This window comes from Eutrigla gurnardus (assembly GCF_963514095.1).
Source record: "Eutrigla gurnardus genome assembly, chromosome: 9".
Classification (NCBI taxonomy): Eukaryota; Metazoa; Chordata; class Actinopteri; order Perciformes; family Triglidae; genus Eutrigla; species Eutrigla gurnardus.
Window position 1 is genome coordinate 427,981 of NC_139923.1, and position 22,232 is coordinate 450,212.

The 22,232-nt window shown below is 42.8% G+C and overlaps 1 protein-coding gene across 2 annotated transcripts in view; it reads left to right on the plus strand.

The window, feature by feature from the left end:
- LOC311019025 (transcriptional repressor CTCF-like) overlaps nt 1-22,232 on the plus strand; it is a 198,267-nt gene that overhangs the window by 28,992 nt on the left and 147,043 nt on the right. The window contains exons 14-16 of one of the 2 annotated variants that reach the window (XR_014597772.1): nt 4,372-4,504; nt 4,605-4,859; nt 13,433-14,580. Coding sequence is in view for 1 of the 2 variants with exons in the window: in XM_084018187.1 (XP_083874313.1) it covers nt 4,372-4,504; nt 4,605-4,859; nt 13,433-13,674 (630 nt within the window). In the remaining variant the exon portion in view is untranslated. Of the gene's footprint in view, nt 1-4,371; nt 4,505-4,604; nt 4,860-13,432; nt 18,429-22,232 lie in introns of those variants that run through there. The other variant, XM_084018187.1, reaches the window with a different exon arrangement.

Here is a 22,232-nt window from a genome sequence, read left to right on the forward strand (position 1 = left end):
AAACAAATATTTTCTCCATCTGATGTGCAAAATTGAACAGGGCAGGGAGAGGCTGTTTAAATGCGGTGGGGAGCTGTGTTTGCACTAACATTACGCTCGTCTTTCTCCTCGTAGCGATGTTCACGTGGGGGTGGTGCCGTTTCAAATGCGTCAACAGGTTTGACGTGTTGCCAGAAACATACCCGACCTCACACACCTGACCCCACACCCTCAGGTGTGGGGAGGGATGCCACGTGACCAATCTCAATAAACAAATCACTGTCCACACTACAATCAGCTTTTTGCAAGTTTATTAAGGGAATAGGGCTGGAGCTGTGCAGCGTGGGGGGCGCCGTGAGGTCCTCATGGCCGTCGGCGTGGTGGTTGCGCACGGGTGGCGCCATCGGGAGGGGCGCGAAGATCCGGGGGCGGGGGCAGATGAGGCGGCGTCTTTGGGCGAGTGCGGGGTTCGGTGTCCGGGCTCGGGTAGTCCTACGGTCCAGGGTTCGGCAGGGGGAATGGCGGTCAGGCAGGCGGGGGTCGGAACACAGGGGGGTTCTCAGACGATCCGGGGGTCGGGCAGCCAGCAGGGTTCTCCGTCCTAAGGGGGTCATACACAGCGCTTTATTCTGTCACTCTCTTACTCTCCACATTCACCTCTCCGATGTTTCGCCGTAGCTACTCCGGCGTTTCTGGGCATCTCTTCCTCCTTTTATCTCCGCCCTCTCGTAATGCCAACTCTCCCCAGCTGTGCCTTCGCCGCACAGGTGAGACCGCTTCCCTCATCGGAACTCCTTATCTGGTCCTCTGCGGATGGAGAGCATTCAAAGAGCCCCGCTGCTCTCGCATGCCAGGGCCCGATGTACACACCATCGATCACTTGCCCACATTCCCTTTTCCCCATCCTTACCCGGCGGGCGCCACAATATATATACACCTCTACCACCGAGCTCCTCCGCTCCCTCCCAACGAGTGCTCGTCAGTGAATGCGATTCTGTGAATGCGCCCGTGTCTTCTCTCATCGATAAACGGCATGGAGTACACTAGTACAATTTTTTTAACAGGTTTTACAGCACACAGCGTCACAGTTTTACTGATATTCTACCAAATAATTAACTAATAATCTATTTAACACACCCTTTTAACTGAAATATTTGAATAGTGCATTTCTATGAATAACATCCCCGCACGCTCACACTCACAGATCAGCAGAGCAAACCCGTTTCTCGCCCGTTTCTTCATGAAGTGTCCGTCGACTCAGCGTGCGCACACAATGCCTTCCTGCCCCCTCAGCTGATACACCTCCGCCTCACCTGCGGAGCCTCACACACCGCGGAAAGGTTCGGCGTAGGCAAGCGTGCGTGCGCGTTCCCTGCTCAGTGCACAGTGGGACAATCGGTCTCCACCTGAGGGCGCTTGGCGTTACCTCTGACTCGCCGTATAGTGTCAGCTTCAGTGAATATGATCGAACAAATGTTGCCGACTGCGACTTACGTGTTAAAAGAATGCGTGTTGGCTCCTCCTCGCATCACCGACGCTGAACAATCATTGCAAATACAAATTTTGCTATCCGTTTCCGACAACTTAAAAAACGTCCACACCGCTGACATTTTGAACTTCTCCCTCGCTCTGCTATAAGTTGAAGTCGGTGACGCGTCGCGATGCGCACGCAATCCTCGCGCCCTCGGGCATTTGATCTGATTTAATCAAGGAAGCAGCCGTCTTTATTTATCGGTTTAATATATCGGCGTGTTAGCCGATATCCGATAATACATTTTAAGGTCAATATCGTCCGATACCGATACCTTGCCGATAATATCATGCATCCCTAGTTATTTTCGTTAAGCACTTTACTGGACAGAATTAGAAGGTGCTTTATTGAAATGGAAATGTTTAAAGTGTACAATGTAAACATTGGAGGAAAAAAGTTTCACATCATGTGTCATGCTAACAGGCACTATCTAAGTAGCTAGGGCTAATGATTTAGCAACTAGCCTATTGTCCTCAGGTAGGCTAGTTGCTAACCCATTAGCATCACAGTCAATTCAAGCAATGCCAACAGGCCCTTTGGCACCTTACTGTTAAATCAGATGCCCACATTACGAACCAAAAACCTCCCATTACAGCTTAGTTTCGATGTGCATATAATTTTAAAACGACAGTGCTGAGCTAGCTTAGCTAGCTAAGCAAAGTAGATAACTTGGATGTTAACTCACCCCATTAGAAACTGAAAAGTATTCCTGCAGACTTCGTTGACTCCGATGAAATAAGAGGTCCGGGCGCACTTTCTTTTCGTCTGCGGCTTTTTGGTGGATGCAGTCATCTCCGACGTAACTACTGTATGTCCGTTTGCTCTCTTTTAGCAGCTAAAGAATCCATCCTTATGCTGTACGTTGGCTCTTGAGAAAGTTTGTCGCTACATGAATGTCTTCCAAGGAGAGAGTTCTCCTTTCTTCTTCCATAGCATTTGCAGTCATAGTTACAGATTTCCTCCATTTCGCTGTCTTTATCCCGTAGAAATATTACCGTAGATATAGCATCTGATATCTTCCGCTCCAGCTCCTCCGCTGCGAGGACGACACGGGCGCTGTATGATTAACCATGTGTTTAGCTTCTAACGTGCAGCTGAATGGCCGAAAAAATAACAACAGCACGTGCACGGCCAACGGTAATCAGTATGGAAATTAACTGCATCACCGTACCCGCCCCAGCAAAGACACAGGCAGAGGCAAGGCATATTTTTTCAGAAACTACAAAAACAAAATGTATACTTTTAAGGCAACCAATACTGTTATCTGAAACATGGAGTGGCTTCTTCTTGAGATCATCTCAACTTGCATGTTATGCAAAAAAACGAAAATCACTAATTTTGAAAAAGAAAAAGCTTATTTCGTCGTTGGTGCAAATTCGTCCCACCCAACTTGTTGCTGATTTTGCCGTGGCAGGTCACATATTTTCTGGAAAAGTTGAGTCAGGAAAATTGTTAATATAACGTTGGATATGTCGGTTTATGTTATGAAGTTACTGCTGTCCTATAATGATAAAAAGAGGTGGGGGAACTGACTGAGGATGACGGACAGGAACGCAACGCAACGCAAAAGGTCTTTATATTATGAACAGTGTAAAAATACTTTGGCAGGCTGCTACAGTCTTAATTAATTGGCAAACCCTGAGCAACCGGGAAGCTGGGTGAATGTCTGAAGGTACAAAGCTGAATCCCACGGCTCAAAACCCTCCTGTTCATGTATGTGTCCCCAGTATTATGACGCTATAAATACAATTGAATTGAATTGAATGTGCAGTCATGAAATATGTTGCGATCACTGCCAAAACAGTCACTTTCATGTTACATGTCATGAGGATTTATTTGAATGCAATATTTTCTCATTTGCCTTCTGGCTAATTTAGATAGAAATGTAATTGTCACGCAGGTGGCTCTTGATTGATGATGGCTTCCTTCTGGAAATACCTTGGAATTTCAGTGTCTGCACGGAGTCACATTGGTATGGGAGTTAAGCCCTGATTATGCTTCCGTGTAGTGATCACGCAACGGCCACGCAGTTGCTGGGAGACCGTGATGGTTCTGCGTTGGGTTTACGTGTCGAAACGCAAATCAATGCTACACCGGTAAAGGGCGCTATGTTTTTTGTAAAGACTGACCGACCAACCAAGACTCTTGACGTATATCGTCGTTAGCCTCGTTATAGCCTATTTGTTTACTTTCCGGCTTTAAACATAACAGAACTTGGTGTTTTATTTATTTGTGCAAAAGCGACAAGGTGCAAACATAAAACGAGGTGAAAACAATAAAAGTAGCCTATTAAAAGTTTAAATGGCGGTGTTTATGAGTGGAAACCGGAAAGCGGTCTCCAGCGGATGTAGTTAGCGGACCAATCACAGCCAATGCCGCTGTGTTGGTGTTGCGTCGCCTCGACGCGCGTCTAGGATTTTTGGGAGGTGCACGTCAGGCCCTTGCGTTGGACGTAAGGGGGTCCGCAAGGACGTAAGGGGCCCCCTTGCATTGTGTCGACACGGAAGCATAACTTGGCCTTTACATGTCTCCATTTACCTTTTCTGAGGAGATCTAGGTTAGACTTGTGAACTTCTTCCCCTCAGTGCTCTGGATTGATTTGATTGATCAAGAAGGTTATAATGACATGATGCGCTAAATGTTATGTTTATGCTCTGTCCAGAGACCTGGGTGTTTTTGTTTTGTATAAGCGGTGATGGGCTCAAAATCGTGGTGCAGTAAAAAGAGCTAGAATGGTGTCTAAACTCATTACTCTGAAGACCTTTGGAGTATTTACATATGCTCATAAATGCTGACTAGTTGCTCTGAGTTTGTTTGGAGGGTTGAAATTGTGAAAATACCATAACATTGTGTTCCTGTAGAACACCATGGCTCGCCACTCTGAGAACTGCAGTGGTGAGATTGAGGATGCTGAGAATGGAGCTCCACCCTCAAAGAAAGGGAGGAGAGGAAGAAAGAGGAAGATGAGGAGCAGGAGAGATGAGGATGACAGCGGTGAGAATTGACATTGTATGCAAGCGTGGGTAGGATGTTGTTTTGCTCTGTTCCCATTCATTTATCAAAAGTCTCTTTGTTGTGTCTCTGTGTGATGCAGAGGAGGATCATGCTGAACTGGATGAGGAGGAGGAGGAGGAGGAGGAGGAGATTGAGGGAGAGGAAGAGGTGTCACTGCTACAGGTAGAGGAGGAACCAGAAAATATGGAACTGGACCAGGCCCCTGCCGCCATCCCAATACCAGCTCCTGACGAGCCACCAGTCAAGAGAAAACGAGGGAGACCCCCAAAGAACGCCCCCAAGCCTCCAACACCAAGCAAATCGGTCAGGGTGGCATCCAAGGCGGCTGCATCTGGTGAGAACACTGACAGGGTCATTAGACTAGCTGATGTTGAGCTGGAGACGTGTTTAGTCATGTAACATTTAAGTACTGTAAAAGCTAATATCCCGTACTGGTCAAACCGCCCCACTCCCCTTTCCCTCACAAAACAATTCAAAATTAAGATATCCTAAATTAAACATAATGGCTTCTCAACCATAAGGCTGATTATAAAGTATTAGAAGGCTCAGAATTTGTTTCTTTTTTCCGGTGAAACCATGCATGTTATTGGAGACTGGCCACAGTCATCTGTAACAACTTATCAGATGACAGTTTGAGGAAAGGTCCATGTATACAAGAGTTGTTATTACATGTATCACTAGAAAGCTGCCATCATCCTCACCTTTTCACCTCTCCTTTAATGCAGTGGTTCCCAACCACCGCATCGCAGCGAAAAAATCAAGATCTTGCTTTATTGACTATCAGTGCCTGAAAGCTGTTTTACTTTGAATATGACCAGATTCTCTTCTGTACGATGGCGTATTAGGGCCACGGTAGGAAAAGAAAATGTGGTCAATATTCCATTTACCTTTTCTGAGGAGATCTAGGTTAGACTTGTGAACTGCTTCCCCTCAGTGCTCTGGATTGATTTGATTGATCAAGAAGGTTATAATGACATGATGCGCTAAATGTTATGTTTATGCTCTGTCCAGAGACCTGGGTGTTTTTGTTTTTTCGTTCACATGTGGAGAGAATTTAAAAAACAAACAAAACATGTATAAGCGGTGATGGGCTCAAAATCGTGGTGCAGTAAAAAGAGCTAGAATAGTGTCTGAACTCATTACTCTGAAGACCTTTAGAGTATTTACATATGCTCATAAATGCTGACTAGTTGCTCTGAGTTTGTTTGGAGGGTTGAAATTGTGAAAATACCATAACATTGTGTTCCTGTAGAACACCATGGCTCGCCACTCTGAGAACTGCAGTGGTGAGATTGAGGATGCTGAGAATGGAGCTCCACCCTCAAAGAAAGGGAGGAGAGGAAGAAAGAGGAAGATGAGGAGCAGGAGAGATGAGGATGCCAAACTGCAGACATTTTTTAATTAGCTAACCTATGTGTCTGCTCCACTTTCCAACTAGATAATGGCGGCTGATGCAGTAGAACAGGGCTATTCAATCAGTTTTGAATGAGGGCCGGTTGATGGAAATGATCCGGAAAAAATATGGCTGAAAAATGATGAGCATCACATTAATAGCCACAGATACTGTAAAACACTACAACGACATATTAGTGCATATATTGTCTTATTTTATCAAGTAAAATATAAGTTATAGGTTTACTCAACAGCTTAATAGTTGAGTAAGCCTATTTCTACCTGAATTTCTTTCAGAGTTCCACAGCTTGACAAAAAAAATCTGTATTTTATTAACATAGGCTGCCTAAGGGCGCGATCTGTAGTGTGCCTCGGCCAGGAGAAAGGAGACGTGTTGTGCTCTCGGGCAAGCGATCTGGTGGCAAACGGTGGCGTGCTACGACGCACACAGGTAGAGTTTGCCAGCCAGGAAAAAGGGGAGGCGTCGTGCTCTCGGGCAAGCGATCCGGAGGAAAACGGTGGCGTTCCTACGACGCACACTGGTAGAGTTTGCCGGCCAGGAGAAAGGAGACGTGTTGTGTTCTCGGGCATACGATCCGGAGGCAAACGGTGGCGTTCCAAGAAGGCACACAGGTAGAGTTTGCCGGCCAGGAGAAAGGAGACGTGTTGTGTTCTCGAGCATACGATCCGGATGCGAACCGTGGCGTACGGCAACAGGTGAGTTATATGGCATCTTAAACAGCTGATAGGTATCGGCTGTGTGTTCCGTGAGCTGTGGCGTGGTCACATGAGTGCATTCTGGGTGTGGAGAGCTGGAGCAGCGTGATGACGAGCCGGTTATTTGGGAAGTGAGTGGGGATTTTGTACACATATCAATCCCATTTTCTTCATGATGTTATTTTATATAATTAATCATTTTCGCCTTATGTTTTCCCTCACCGGTTTGTGAAAATGTTGCCTGACTATGGAGGTAGATTTATGTCTTTATTATGCAATCATACAGAATAGGTTTGACAGCAAAACTTTCCACACTGCAATCAAAAAATAGATTTGAGAGCAAAACAATCGACACTGCAATCAAAAAATGTTTTATTGCAAGTAAAAAAAATGTGATTAAAAATGTATTAAAGGGAATCCGAAAGTTTTGTTTGCAAATCCAAAAGTTTTGTTTGCCAATCCAAAAGTTTTGCTTGCGAATCCAAAAGTTCTGTTTGCGAATCCAAAAGCTTTGCTTGCTGTTGGGCTGAATCTCGTGGGCAGGACCTATGCCGAAAGATGTAAGACACGTCTCTATTGGCCAGTCTCTATTGGCTCGATCGGAGTGACAGCTTGGCAACATCCACAGTTGGTGAGTGAGAGACATGATGAGACGGAGCAGGACTGTGTTCGAAATGCCATACTAACGTACTGCCTACTACATACTCAACGTGTACATACTGCATACTGCCTACTAAATAAACGTTTGAGTATGAAGTTACCCTCAAGACTGTTCACATGGAAGTATAGCCTACACATCACATACTACATTTTGTTTTACTTTATTGACATCTCGTCCTCATCTTCTCTCACGCAACTGAATCCATTACGTTAGCGGTTCTAGCTCCTGTTTAATGGAAATTACTTATCAAAATATAAAGCATGATTACTATTACACTTAATTAAATATTTCTAAATATGTTTTAAGTCAAACTACCATTGTCAAATGTTTTCTACAGTTTATTATATATGCGTGCTCCCACACTTCACCTCTTTCTTCCTCTTACCTGAGTAGCTGCTTTCACCTGCCATTGATCGCGACTATTAAGCAGCTTTTATCAATCATTAATCGTTCATAGATCATATTATACCTCTGACCACGGAACACCAGCAGTTTCACCGTGGAGACGACGGAGGCAATCGGCCTGTCGGAGGAGGTACATTATTCACATGTACATGGAGTTTGGATTTCCCTCTGAAGTAAGTAATATCACTTATCTGGTTTAAATAAGTACCTTTATTTGATCATCAATAAACAGGCATATGCATGCATAAACAAAATCAACAGACATGTAGGCTAATATAAGTCGTTTTAATAATATGTATGAGTTTGGTGGGGGCTGCACGTTGGTGTAGTGCGTAGCACTGTCGCCTCACAGCGACAGTGCTACCCACTACACGGTTCGATTCCCGGGTCGGCCCCGGGGTTCCTTCTGTGTGGAGTTTGTATGTTCTCCCTGTGTAAGCGTGGGTTCTCTCCGGGTTCTCCGGCTTCCTCCCACAGTTCAAAGACATGCAGGATGGGGATAGGTTAATTGATGACTCTAAATTGCCCGTAGGTGTGAATGTGGGTGTGAATGGTTGTTTGTCTCTAAATGTCGGCCCTGCGATAGACTGGCATCCTGTCCAGGGTGTACCCTGCCTTCGCCCAATGACAGCTGGGATCGGCTCCAGCCCCCCGCGACCCTGAATACAGGATAAGCGGTAGACAGTGGATGGATGAGTTTGGTGGGATAAAAAAAACAAGTAGTAGGATATTAGTGAATAATTTATTAGACAAATAATCCATGTTATATATATACAGGTTGCAATACATGTACGATAAGAAGAATTAAGTAGTTTATCAACAAATGAATAGGAAAAGTTCAGAATAAATGTAATATCTTGTTTTCTGTTACAGGTTGGTGCTAGAGGGCTGTACTGCAGGTCAATCCTCACGTTCCCCCGCTGGGCTTCTACTTTGGGTAACGGAATTTAAATAAGGACCTCCGTCTTTCAAGGCGTTCCATGGAGAAACTCGTCCACTGCTTACTAGGGGAGCATAGATGGGTTCCATGTCCATAGTTCATTGGAGAACCTCCTCCACTGCTTACTAGGAGAGCATAGATGCAGGGCCGGCTCTACCTAATTTTGTGCCCTAGGCGAGATTGCTCTCCGGTGCCCCCCCCCCCCCCCCCCCCCCCCCACACACACACACACACACACACACACGAATTACACCAGCCAAATGAACAATCACACATGTTTAATTTGAACAACAACAGCAAACAGCAAAAAATAGGGTTAGGGTTAGGGTCATTTTTATTTTCATTGTTTTAAAATTTTTATTTTTATTTTTTGGCGCTCTAGGCGACCGCCTATATCGCCTATGCCAAGAGCCGGCCCTGCATAGATGGGTTCCATGTCCATAGTTCCATGTAGAACCTCATCCACTGCTTACTAGGGGAGGATAGATGGGTTCCATGTCCATAGTTCCATGGAGAACCTCATCCACTGCTTAGTAAGAGAGCATAGATGGTTGCCATGTCCATAGTTCCACGGTCAGAGGCTCCAGCAGTCCTGGGACATCCTCAGAAGCTCGTAGCTGCAGTGTCTGCTCCAAATGTCCAGATCTCCTTTTGCAGGAACATGATTGTTGTTGAGGTTTTATTTTTGTTTAGCAGTGGTGAAGTTTTAAGTAATACCACACAGTAGAAGTTCTTACAGTCAAATGTTTCCTGTTAAATGTTTTATGATTATTAGGTTCTGTACAAATCTAAATAATAAATATCTGAATATATATATTATTGTTGACTCGTGTTTCCTCTTGCGGCCTCATGGATGAGGAGATGGGGTGTAGTGGGGTAATAGCAGGTCTTTGTTCCATTACCTCATCCATGACAACAAACACTTCCAGTGTGCAGCGATGACCTCTCCTACCTCAGTGCTGACACCTTCACTTCCTATAAACTAGAGATGTTCCAATACCATTTTTCCCCTCGCAATACCGATTCCGATACTCATGCTGTGGGTATCGGCCGATACCGATTACCAAAACCGATACCAGTGTTTAAAAAAAGAAAAAGATCATAATACGCCTGCATGACTGTGATATGATTATCATTGTGGTAAGGCCTGGCTGAGGTTAAATTCTTTGTAAAACATGAATGAATACAGCAAATGGAAGCCATTTATTTTTAAATAGAACAGTATAAAACAATAGTGCAAATGTGCAACACTTGTGCCACCCCTCGGAATGGAGTCTTTGCATATGTTGCACAGGGCTCTAACGTTTTTAACTAAGTTCAGAGCGAGATTTCAAATATAAATTTGAAGAAATGAGCCAATACCCTACCTGGGCCTGTGATCTGCCAGGTTGGTTTTCCATTCTGCCATGAAGACAAGGGAAAGTATTATTAGCGTTGTGTTTAAGCCATTTTCACCACCAGTAACATCAATAATACTGTGTCACTAAACATACTTATAAAGCTAAGTAACCATAAAGCCATATTCCCAAAGGTTGATTTTGGTTAGTGGCCCAAAAGTTGGTCAATCGAGATAAGCAGTAGGTGGCACAGCACCAATCAAACCTCAAACGGAGAAAAACAATGTAGAAAACACGAGGGAAATATGACTTTTATGTTTGTGTCATGTATTAATGTGAGGAAGGTAACGGTCTCCCCATCGCTCCACACAGACCTGATGCTTTCATCTGCCGCTATTATTATTATGCGCATGAAAACATGTGGATGGAAACCCAGACAGCTCCGCTAGAGCAACACCTAAGACAAGAAAGTGACTAACGCTAACTAAGCTGGCTACAGGCTTATAAAATAATACAATACATAACAAATATAACATAAACTAACGTTAGATCGTTGAACACAAATAGTCCATATCTAGAAGCTACATGCACAACATCATGCAGGCGAAAAGGCAGACTAGCTATGACTAGCTAATTGAGCTAAGCTAGCAGCTACAGGCTGAAAAAATATGTATTTTTTTAACCCATTACAACATCCACAGATCGTTAAACAAAAGCAATCTACATGCACCAGTTCAAACATAACATTCTTGCTATTACTATGACGGAAGACATACCTGCGCACTGATTTTCTGTAGTCTCCGCTGCCAAGTCCCGCTCTGTCTCATGTCTCTCACTCCCTCTCTCGTTACTAACTGCGGATGTTGCCAAGCTCTCACTCCGATCGAGACTGGCCAATAGAGACGTGTCTTACATCTTTCGGCATAGGTCCCGCCCACAAGATTCAGCTCAACAGCAAGCAAAGCTTTTGGATTCGCAAGCAAAACTTTGGGATTTGCAAACAGAACTTTTGGATTCCCATTAATACATTTTTAATCACATTTATTTTACTTGCAGTAAAACATTTTTGGATTGCAGTGTCGATAGTTTTGCTCCCAAATCTATTTTTTGAATGCAGCATGGAAAGTTTTGCTCTCAAACCTATTCTGTCTGATTGCATAATAAAGACACAAATCTACCTCCATACATGGCGTGGTACCGGTCCGTGGCGTAAATCTTACCTGGACTCAGCATGCTTATGACCCAGCAGCAGCGCGTCACACAAACATACAGGACCTCATCCTCTCAAACGACTTTAAGGACAGGCAAGTCGTTACAACATTAATATTGCAAATACAAGTCAAATCTTTTGTTTGCTTTTTCAGTCCTTTTTTGTGCGTTCATGGTTTCAGTCAGCTCGATTGGCAGGAAGTTATTAAAAACAAAGATGGAGTAGTGGTCAGTCGGTCTGCTTGACTGACAAACGCATGATGCTGCAATAAAATTACAGAAATGGAGTGAAAATGTTTTCTTATTAAATAAAACAGATGTTGACTGATGTTGAGGAATAACTGCTTCGGTTTGTGACTGCCTGACACTGAGACGCTGAGGGGAGGGCGACGCTGGCTCTGACGGTGAGACCGGTATCTTACGGCGCAAGAGGAGACAGGTGTTATGGGCACAGCAAACATCAACAGTCGTCTTCATTTTTGTCCCTCAAGTCACTCTTTCTTTCTTTTGATTTCCAAATAACACTCATCGAGGAAGAGACAGGGGTGAGAGCCAATCAGAGACGAAGGCCCGCCCCTACTCGGCCTCTGATTGACTCAGACCGCTGTATTTCTTCTTCGCTATATGCTGCGGGGAAAAAAAACATTTCGCTATGTACATAAACAGACCCGCTAAATGTGATGTGCACCAGTGCAACCTAGGAAAATATTTAGTCGCACGTAGGGATGTAACGGTACAATTTAACCTTGTGGTTATTGTGACCAAAATGATCACAGTTTTCGGTGTTATTGCGGTATTTTGAAGTTTGTTCAATATGTTCAGGTAGCACACAAACTGAAATATTTTCAAAATGTGTCAGTGTATTATATTTCAAAAATATATATTGTGAGGAAAATTTCCAGTAGTGCAGGTTTATATACAAATCCAAACATTCAAGCTAAGACATAAAGAACAATATGTAAACAAATCAAAGAAACTCCACTTATTATACACTTGTTTTCTTCATCATCAAAATTAAGATGTAGAACTGTACACATCAGCACTTTAAATTAAACCTTAAAAAATAAAGTGCATTATGCATTTAAAATAAATTACTATGAACAAATTACAAAAATAACTACTACACTCATGTATTGAGGTGCATAAGCAGACTGCTTTTTGAATGCTTGCTCAAGTGTCTGTGTCACTGATAAACTAGAAGCAGTATTTCATTTCAACACTGCATTTCCTCTCTGTAAAAAAAAAAAAAAAAAGATAGCCATGTCATTATTGTTATTTATTATTATTAGACAACAATTCATGTCACTGTACATACGATTTTGCTTTTGTTGCTAAAGAAAACGATTGGCTAGAAATTCATAATCTTACAGGGCAAATGATCATGTTTTGTGTTTTCAAAGGTTCAGACCAGCACCGTGTGACTGAGTAAATTAAAGTTTGCTTGTGGGCCTCCGGCTAGCTCCTAGGCTAGCAGCTAAGGTTAAGAAAAAGTGTCCCGATTAGCACCACACTCCTCCACTGAAGGAACATGTGGATTTTGGGTAGAATGCTTCTGGTACCATGTCATTCATTTCAGCAAACGTTTATGACATTGCTGATTAAAAGCATGCCTTTCCTTTCCTTAGTCGTGTTAACTAACGTTTCACGGTCTCATCCTGAATGAACGTTTAGCCTAGCTGTTTAGAATATTAGCTGCTAGAGCTAAAACTGACCTCGTCATTGTAAGAAACTTTTTCTTTCTTTTTTTACATTTTTCTAGGCAGAATAACATTCAGCTCAACGGCTCTCGGCTCTTTTGTGGTTGATAGCTCGAAGGGCCGTAAACCAACATTGAGCAGTATCTTATTCTCGCATGGTTTATCTCACCACTTACAAACCTAGTTACAAAGTCCAAGCCAGGCAGAGGACGTTTGGCCATTGGGATGCAGCCACGGGAACATTGTGATATAAGAATCGTAAAAATATCGTATCATGACTCAAGTATCATTATAATAGCGTATTGTGGCTCAAGTATTGTGGTATTGTATCGTGATAATATCGTATGTGAAATAAATACCATGATATTGAATCGATGGCCCTTTGCTGATTTCCACCCCTTGTAAACATTATATGGTACATGTTTGCAGTGTTGCCCATTTCAAGGTATTGCCTGGTATGTAGTGCTTTGGATTATGATGTTGCCCATGTTTTTATTCCCATAACCCCTGAATGCAGCACTGATGTGTCTTTGTCGCTCTGTTTTGTAGCTGCTGCCATCATTCAGGTGGAGGATGAGAGCACCGGAGCAGTGGAGAACATCATAGTGAAGAAGGAGGATGGCGACACCTCTGCAACAACGCCTCTGGAGCAGGGAGTGGCCCTGACTGTGGAGGGGGTGGGGCTAGACGGCGTAGGGGTGGAGACTGTAGAGCTGGCTGTGAATGAGGAAACCGCCGCCGCCAACGGAGATCTGACACCAGAGATGATCCTCAGCATGATGGACCGGTGAATTCAACACAAAATGTAGCCGGACTATGAGTTAAACTCGCAGATACACATAAAAATTACTACATCCTCGGCCTTCCTGTACCATCTGTGTCAGCTTGTCAGGGCCATTTTGCCTTTTCTGGTGGCAGCAAAAACAAGCATACACAATGAAGGGAAGCCACATGTAAATACTTACACATAGTAACTTCACATCCATGTATATCAATGCGTGCACACACACACACACACACTATCCCACTGCACACCTGTGTGTTCCACATAATATATAGATATCGTCCAAGCTAATGACAGACTGCTCCTAAATGCTTATTCAGTTTGAATGTCTTCTGAATGAATCGTGTATTTTGCTACTTGTTTCTACCCAAAGCCACATCCTGTGTCAGTCTCCCCACACACTCTGCAGCATTTCAGCTCCTCTACATTGCTCTGCCAAAAGGAGACATTATCTGATCTACCTTTACTTTTTAAGTGCTTGTTGTTCTTGCAACTATGCTGATTTTGCAAATTCCAAGCCTTTCTATGTGTATATATAGATATAAAAGTAGTTTTCCTAATGAAACATAGTGTTTGGTACTTGAGTTTGTCTTTGAGTTACCACCAGTCATCTGTATATATGTATCTTCCCCCAAAGTCTGATTTTCCTCTTTTGCCTGTGTAAACACAAGGTCCATGTTGTGTTGTTTGTAACAGAGTTTATTCATTGCAGACAGATTCAGATGGACTGAAGTCAGCCAGCAGCCAATCTTGTATTTGTGGAAATGAATCATTCAGTTTCCCAGCATCACCATATCTAAAGTTATTTTCCCTCTCGCCAATTGAAGATATTTGTCATCGCTGATGTTCTTCCTCTACTTGTTCCACATTTTGATGGATGTAGTTTTCCGTCACATTAATTGAATGATGATGGGCTGCACGGTGGTGAGGCTGCACAGCAAGAGGGTCGCGGGTTCCATTCCCGGGTCGGGCCCGGGTTCCTTCTGTGTGGAGTTTGCATGTTCTCCCCGTGTAAGCGTGGGTTCTCTCCGGGTTCTCCGGCTTCCTCCCACAGTCCAAAGACATGCAGGATGGGGATAGGTTAATTGATCACTCTAAATTGCCCGTAGGTGTGAATGTGAGTGCGAATGGTTGTTTCTCTCTACATGTCAGCCCTGCGATAGACTGGCGTCCTCTCCAGGGTGTACCCTGCCTTCGCCCAATGACAGCTGGGATCGGCTCCAGCCCCCCCGCGACCCTGAATACAGGATAAGCGGTAGACAATGGATGGATGGATGGATTAATTGAATGATCCCTGTCGGTTTGAGAAAATGCAGACAATCCTGACTAATTGGTAAAACGTTCTATAGTTGCGATTTTGAACATTCCATAAACTTCAATTAGCATGCAATTATGTCTTTGCATCTGAATCTTCTCACTTGAAGAAAGTGACAAACTCAACTGCAGCCGCTATTTATTTTATAATATTAAGCTTAGAACTAGAGATTCATGATATGTGTTTTTTCAGCCAAAACCAATAATGTCTCTCAAACACCCGCTCCACAATAATCAACGCTCACAATCTGTGGCAGGAGGTTTGCATGTAAATACACATTTTTAACCCTTTGCATTATGATACATTGTGAACCTTTTTAATATTTTTAAATAGCTGATTGCTAAAAGGGATGTTCATTTACATGTTGGTGCCCCATGTCCTGAGCCTGTAAAGGTGATTCACAAAGTGCCCTCCTTCCACAGATGAGCCCCACAAAGGGCCTGTGTTCACACAGCGTTTCTGTATGAGCACCAGCGTCTTTGTTCACTTGTTCTCAATGAGTAGAAACGTAAAATCACTGCACATTGTCTTCTTCTGAGCGTATCTGCCTTTTTTTGTGCGGCTACTCAATGAGCTTCAATTTGAACATCTCTTCACAAAAGCGCTTCATTTCAGATGTGTGTTTCTGACCGTCTATTTGTCAGACACCATCATTAAAAAGACTGAAACATGTATTAGGGGGAGCAGATGTCCCGTGGACACTGAATGTTGCTGGGGAGTGGTGTACACCTCTCTGACAGATTGTCCTCCTCTCTAACGTTACAGCTGTCGGATTGAGGTGACAAACTCATCATACAAAGTATGAAGCCGCATCCTCAGCTTGGTGAAAAACAATATCAAACAAATTGATAGTGGCTCTCATCAATATTAAAAGCAAAGTGACATGTTAGTTGTCTACCAGTGATTGGAGTATTGATATGTTGTCAAGATATTGTTGTCATAGAAACATAAAAAAAACACTTGTTTTTCTGCAAGGAAGACACTATGTGGACACAGGCCCCAAACTACCCAAACGGAATTGACCTATCTGAACCACTATTGTCCAAAAACAATGTTGCTCATGTGCTGCTTTCAGTTTTACAGTTTTCACGTGTCTGTGCGGTTGTTCAGGTCAGCACCACGACAGAAGCTGTTCTCACTCTTTTTCTACTTTAAGTGTTGTCAGGTTGGTTTCACATGTAGCAACAAGAGTATCTGCTGAAGTACGCCTGCATCCAAAAAGCTTCTTCTGAATAAAGAGAGTTAATTGTATGCAACAACAAGAAAACAGCCTTGTTGTTTTGTATTGTTTTTGACGGGTTTTATCCAGTTTTTTTGTCAGCCTACTTTGTGACTTAATGAGGTTATGAAGAGCTGTTCCACACTGTTCTCAGTCCTGGACGTGGATGTGTTCCATCAAGTCCTGCGGTTCCATAAGACTTTCAGTCGTTCAACTGATATGTATGTCCTCTCCAGGTCAATCACTCCAAATCTCCCTGATTTGTGTTTGTTACAAAAGTACAAGTTAGGATCACTTCGGTGAATCAGGATCAGAACAAAAAGCAAGCAAATTACAGCAAATAATATAAGTGTTTTTGATGAAATTAATGGTGGCACTCTAGTTAGTTTGACCACTAGTAAGACTGTTCCTTTTATTACAAGAAGACCACCTCCTGTGTGACAACACTGGTTACATGCCCAGAATTGTAAAGAACCATGATCCCGTTGAAGATGATAAATCAAATTGACACTTTAATAAGAATCTTTCTTTCTTTCTTCTGACTTCTGCTGAAGCCTGATATTCATTCTGTAAGATGAGAACAAAATGTTTAGTTATCAGCCTATCATGTCGTTCTGCAGGCGGACGGATGGATGGAAGATGGATGTTTGACTGTTGTCATAGCAACAGCATTGCTTTTTGTTTGCACATTGCTTGTTTGTTTTGGCAGAACAATTGAGAGAACGATTTTAAGATCCCTGTTTTAAGACCAAGAAAACAGAAGAAACCTTTGTCATGTCATTTTTCAAGATGAAGCACTGTACAGCTGATAAAAATAAAATCATCCTGATGGGTCAATGACTGCTCCATGCTTCTGTTCTTTCGAAGGACATTAAACGAGCACAACACCTAGCAGACCCTCAGTAAGTCTGAGAGCAAAGAGCTTCACACACCAGCGAACAGCCCCATGACTTTAAATAAACATTTTACATTTCTCAACATGCATATGCATAATACACCCTCATGGTCCACGTGGGATATTCTGTTAGAGCCAGCGTTTTGTTTTGTTTGTTTGTGATACTGCCACCTAGTGGTGTCCTGTAGGCCACAACGGCGCAGGGCTGCATTTCCCACTGTGCCCAGCTAATTTAATAGGAGACCGGTGCGGACAATCTGGTTGAAGACGCCGACGAAAAACAGTTTTCAACCGTTAAGCCTCGGTTATGCTTCCGCGTAGTGATCACGCAATGGCCACACAGTTGCTTGGAGGTGGATGGTTCTGCGTGGGGTTTACATGTCGAAATGCAATTTAATGCCACAGAGGGCGCTATGTTTTTTTTTGTAAAGACTAACCGACAGACCGAGACTCTTGTGACGTCTCGGTCCTATTGTCGTTAGCCTTGTTATAGCCTATTTGTTTACCTTCCGGCTTTAAACATCCACAATTTTTCAGAACTTGGTGTTTTAATTCTTTGTGCAAAAGCGACAAGGTGCAAAAAATAAAACTATTAAAAGTTTAAATGGCGGTGTTTATGAGTGGAAACCGGAAAAGCTGTCTCCAGAGGATGTAGTAAGCGGACCAATCACAGGCAATGCCGCTGCATTGGTGTTGCGTCGCCTCGACGCACGTCTAGGATTTTTGGGAGGTGCACTTCAGGCCCTTGCGGTGGACGTAAGGGGGGTCCGCAAGGACGTAAGGGGTCCGTAAGCCTTTCTTTTCTGGTTTTTAAATCATCAAAACCGAATTCGAATGAGCTTTATTGGCCAAGTAAGTGTAAACACACAAGGAATTTGACTCAGGCTTTTTAACAAACTGAAAAAGAGGTAAACATGACATTACCATATACAGATATAAATATAAGTATATGTACAGCACAGGACAATGAAATTGTAAACATCCCATCGCTCCTCAAGTAAAAAAAAAAAAAAGAATCAGCAGTATTATCCTGTTAAACAATATATGGTTAATGGCTCCAGCTTCTAAAGAGAAGCTGCACATCAAACTTAAATCATTAATTGTTCTGCCACAAACTTCATTTGGACTGATATTCATAAGATGTCATTGAATATTGATAATATTGTGTAATTTACTTACATTGATGTAATTTATTTTATGCACAGCTCCGATGTATTTCAGATATTAAATGAGTGATAATTTGGATTGATTAAGTGGAATCACTATTCCCTCTCACAAGGTTAAACTACTGAAATAAAGAGAGGCTAAAAGCCTGTTTACATCCATGCTGGAGTTCATGCCTTGTGAACGTGTCTTACTTTGCTCTTTCTTTCTTTATCTTTCTCTCTTTTATCTCTTTATTGTGTTATCCCCGTCATTTAACATTTTGTGTATGCAGGGCCTGAAGTTAACTTTTTTGGCCACCAGCCACTGTGTTTTTTTACCAGCCAAAATAGTTTGTGCCTAAAATAAAGGTGAACGACTCAGAAAATGCATAAGAATGGTTTTTGAACTTGTACAGAATACACATTAAAGTGCTGTCGAGTTCTAAACCAACCTAATCTCATTAATGACTAGACCTACTACATAATGACTTACAACTGTATCTGACCTCGTGTGGCAGGCATTTAGAATAGAAAATAACAGAAATTACGATTACAAATGGGTTTGATTTCGCTTTCTCCGAGCCATACACCGCAATCCTGACAGTACATTTCTTCTGTTGTGACGTCGTAGACCAGCCAGTCACGAACCTTTCCACTTCGTATTAAAACGTCTTTTTGAAAAAAAATAAAAAATTTAAATCGTTCTCCTCGTCATTTTGTTGGCCTGTTACAGCCGGCCTCTTCACGCAAGCGATATGCCGCCACATTCTGGTTTTGAAATCCAAGGAAATGGCGGGTGCTTAACAACACACAACACACATAGGCTACCTGAGGGGTATTCCATCAAACTCGCTAAGCGCAAAGCCGGGCTAATTTCGATAAGCCTCGCTACATTTAGCGAGAGTTGCGTTCCATCAACGTGACTTGAGGCACTCTCCGCTAAGTAACCATGGGAATTTATCCGACCAAACTAGCCTGCCCCGGGGCAGGCTAACCATCAGGCTTACTTTAGCGGGGGTTTCAGAGAAGTCCGTCTGTTGTAAACAACTGTACCAGCAGAAGGTTCTGCCAAGCCTAGTCCTCGTGATTTCATCACGTGAAAGACCAAAAATTACCAAAATTACATATATGAAGTACAAACAGACATTATTTTCATCAAGCGTCTAAGAATACATGCTTGCAATAAAAAAAATATGAATAAATCATTTATTTTCTTTAACACCGACTGGCCATAGTCTAAAGCTCCCAGTTGGGTGAGTGGTGATGCAACTGCCCTCGAATGTGGGCATCCCAGGTCCACATGCCGGTGAGGACATCTCATGTGTGGTTTTTTTTTTTTGCCTGTATAATTGTCTTTAGATCAGAGAATTAGACCAACATTTTACCTTAACTATGATAAATATGTCATACAATTTCCCCAGAACCCAAATATAACTTGCAAAAACATGATAGGCATAAAGATGTTATTATTAATAGCATATAGATCCCAATGACAAAGGCATTGCTGCATGCAATTTTCAGCCACATAAAGGTGAGTTCATTAATAGGTTCATTGAATTGTTGAGATAAATGAGTTGGTCAATGTAGATGCATTTACTAGGCCTATCTAAAAAAGAGAGAAAGAGAGAGAGAGAGAGAGAGAGTTCCAGCCAAAGAAAGAAGTTTCACAAATTTCCATGGTCTGGAATTGAACCGTGGCCGGCTGCGTGTAAAGCCAGCGTGTTACCTCTACACTATCCTCACGTTCGAGGAATCGTGATCAGTGTTATATTAGAACATGTTACTCTTGACGGTATTTCCGTATTTAATCGCTCGGCAATTCTTGCCCAAGCAGCCTCGCGTTTTTTTATTTATCACTACAGTATTCCCTTTATTGGTTATGATGAGTTTGTACTCCTCGTACAGTTCCATCAATAATTTTTGCTCTGGTCTTTTCTGCCATTTTCTCGATGATTCGACATTCACGGCTTCATATCCCGTGAATGGCGTAACACACGACAACGTTAACCTGGCTTGAATTAGCCTCAACAAGGCGCAGTTTAGTGATGTGACTTCCGAAACGGGCGTGTCGGCGCTTCTCTGAAGTCCCGGGGTGCAGTCGAATAGTCTTTTTTGCTTAGGAAGGTTCCTAACTGAAGAAGTGACCCGGAAGTAAACAAGTGGCCGCCATGATAAGAGCTGTTCGAATTCTCTAAATGCATAGGAAAGGAGCTCCAATGCTTCCTTTCAGAGCTCCTTTAGCATAGGATGCAACGGACCTTCCTATGCCATAGGAAAGGAGATTACGCCGACCCACAATTCTTTGCGAGAGCAACATTTAAAGTGCCGCACACCTCGGCCGTTCATGAAAACAAACGATAGGTGCATTTACATATTTAACAATGACTTTCATGCAGACAGAGTAATTGGAATAGTGATGATAAATGTGTGGACAGTGATAATAATTTAATGTTTTTTTTTTATTTATTTCAATCATGTTACAAATGTTTGACAAAAACGAAACTAAAACCACAAATGAAAAGTAAATAAAACAACGGTCAAACAGAAAGGAGGAGCTGCTGGACCTGAAGCCGGTCAGTGAACCAGCTGTTGATAAAACCAACATGTGGAGAAGTGGAAGATGCGCTTTTTGTAGTCCATTATTGTAGTTTCTCCAGCGCAGACGCACGTCAATCGCCGGTGCCGATCATCAGCTGTCAATCATCAGCGGCCGCGATATAATGACGTAGCTTAGTGAAAGTCCGGTCGGATTCTCTGAACACCGCGGTCGACTATTCCTAAATCCTTTTGAGTTCTCCTATCGCCTTTCCTTGACCCCGTGACGTTTTCCCCAGAGGTCAAGGAATAGGAGATAGGAATAGGAGTTAGGACCTTATTTTTTGACTATTCGACTGCACCCCCGGATCGAAACGTTTCGAAACGATGTGCCGAAAAGCGGTTCTGAAACGCCCATGTCAGTGACTGTAGTTCAGTGATTGAAGGAACGCCTCTGTTTCGAAACGGCTATTCCAAGACGGGCAGATCCTTTGAAATACTGGCAAGAGCGACGTGCTGTCTTCCCTAATTTGTACCAACTGACTAAGAAGTGTCCCTGCAACAAGTGTACCCCGTGAAAGGATTTTTTCAAAAGCAGGGGAAGTGTTATCCAAAAAAAGAAACTGACTCAGCTCAAAAAGAGCTGAACAAATATTATTTTTGAATACAAATCTTTGATTATTGTATTGCATATAACAATGTGTCATTTATTTATTTTTAATGTTTCTTTAATTCAACCTGTATTCTACTTAAATTAAGGAAACCTAAGACCGGCTCATTTCATAGTGGCACATAATTAGGAGTTTTCTTTGGCCAGAGCATGTAGTTCACAGAAGTGGCCACTAGATGCCACTGTAGAGTCAGGTTTCATATTCGTTTCAAGGCTTCAACACATACTGAAACATCGCTTCGAACTGTTTCGATGCTTCCCTTTGCCCATCACTAGCGCGGCTGAAATGCGTTAATGGAATGGGTTTAGCCGCAAGTGGAAGTTGGCGTTAGTTCTAACCAGGCTTAACCAGGTAAGCGCCGCTTTAATTAGCGAGTTTGGTGGATACCCCTCTGATTGGTCAACAACACAACACTGACAGGTAAAATGACAGTTTCACCCGCGAATCACAAAAGCTACCCGCATTTGGCGTGTGGGCGGGTGCCAATTTCATGCCGTGTGAGTCTTGAAGCTTCATCTCCACATTTACTGTTTTTTATCCATTTTTCATCTTCGTTTTCGTTTTTCCCATTTGATTTGGGTGCTCTTCGGTCCAAGGTAGAACGTCTTAGAGGCAGTGTAGAGAAAGAAATCTCTGATAGCCGAGGCACTCCTTAATTAAAATGTCTTTATTTCAAAAATGACATGTCCTTAATGGACAACTTTAAAATGCCCATGCGTAGCGGCATGGGGCCTTCTTCAGGGCATAGTGAAGCAGATAGGAAACTGATCTTAAAAAGGCAAAGA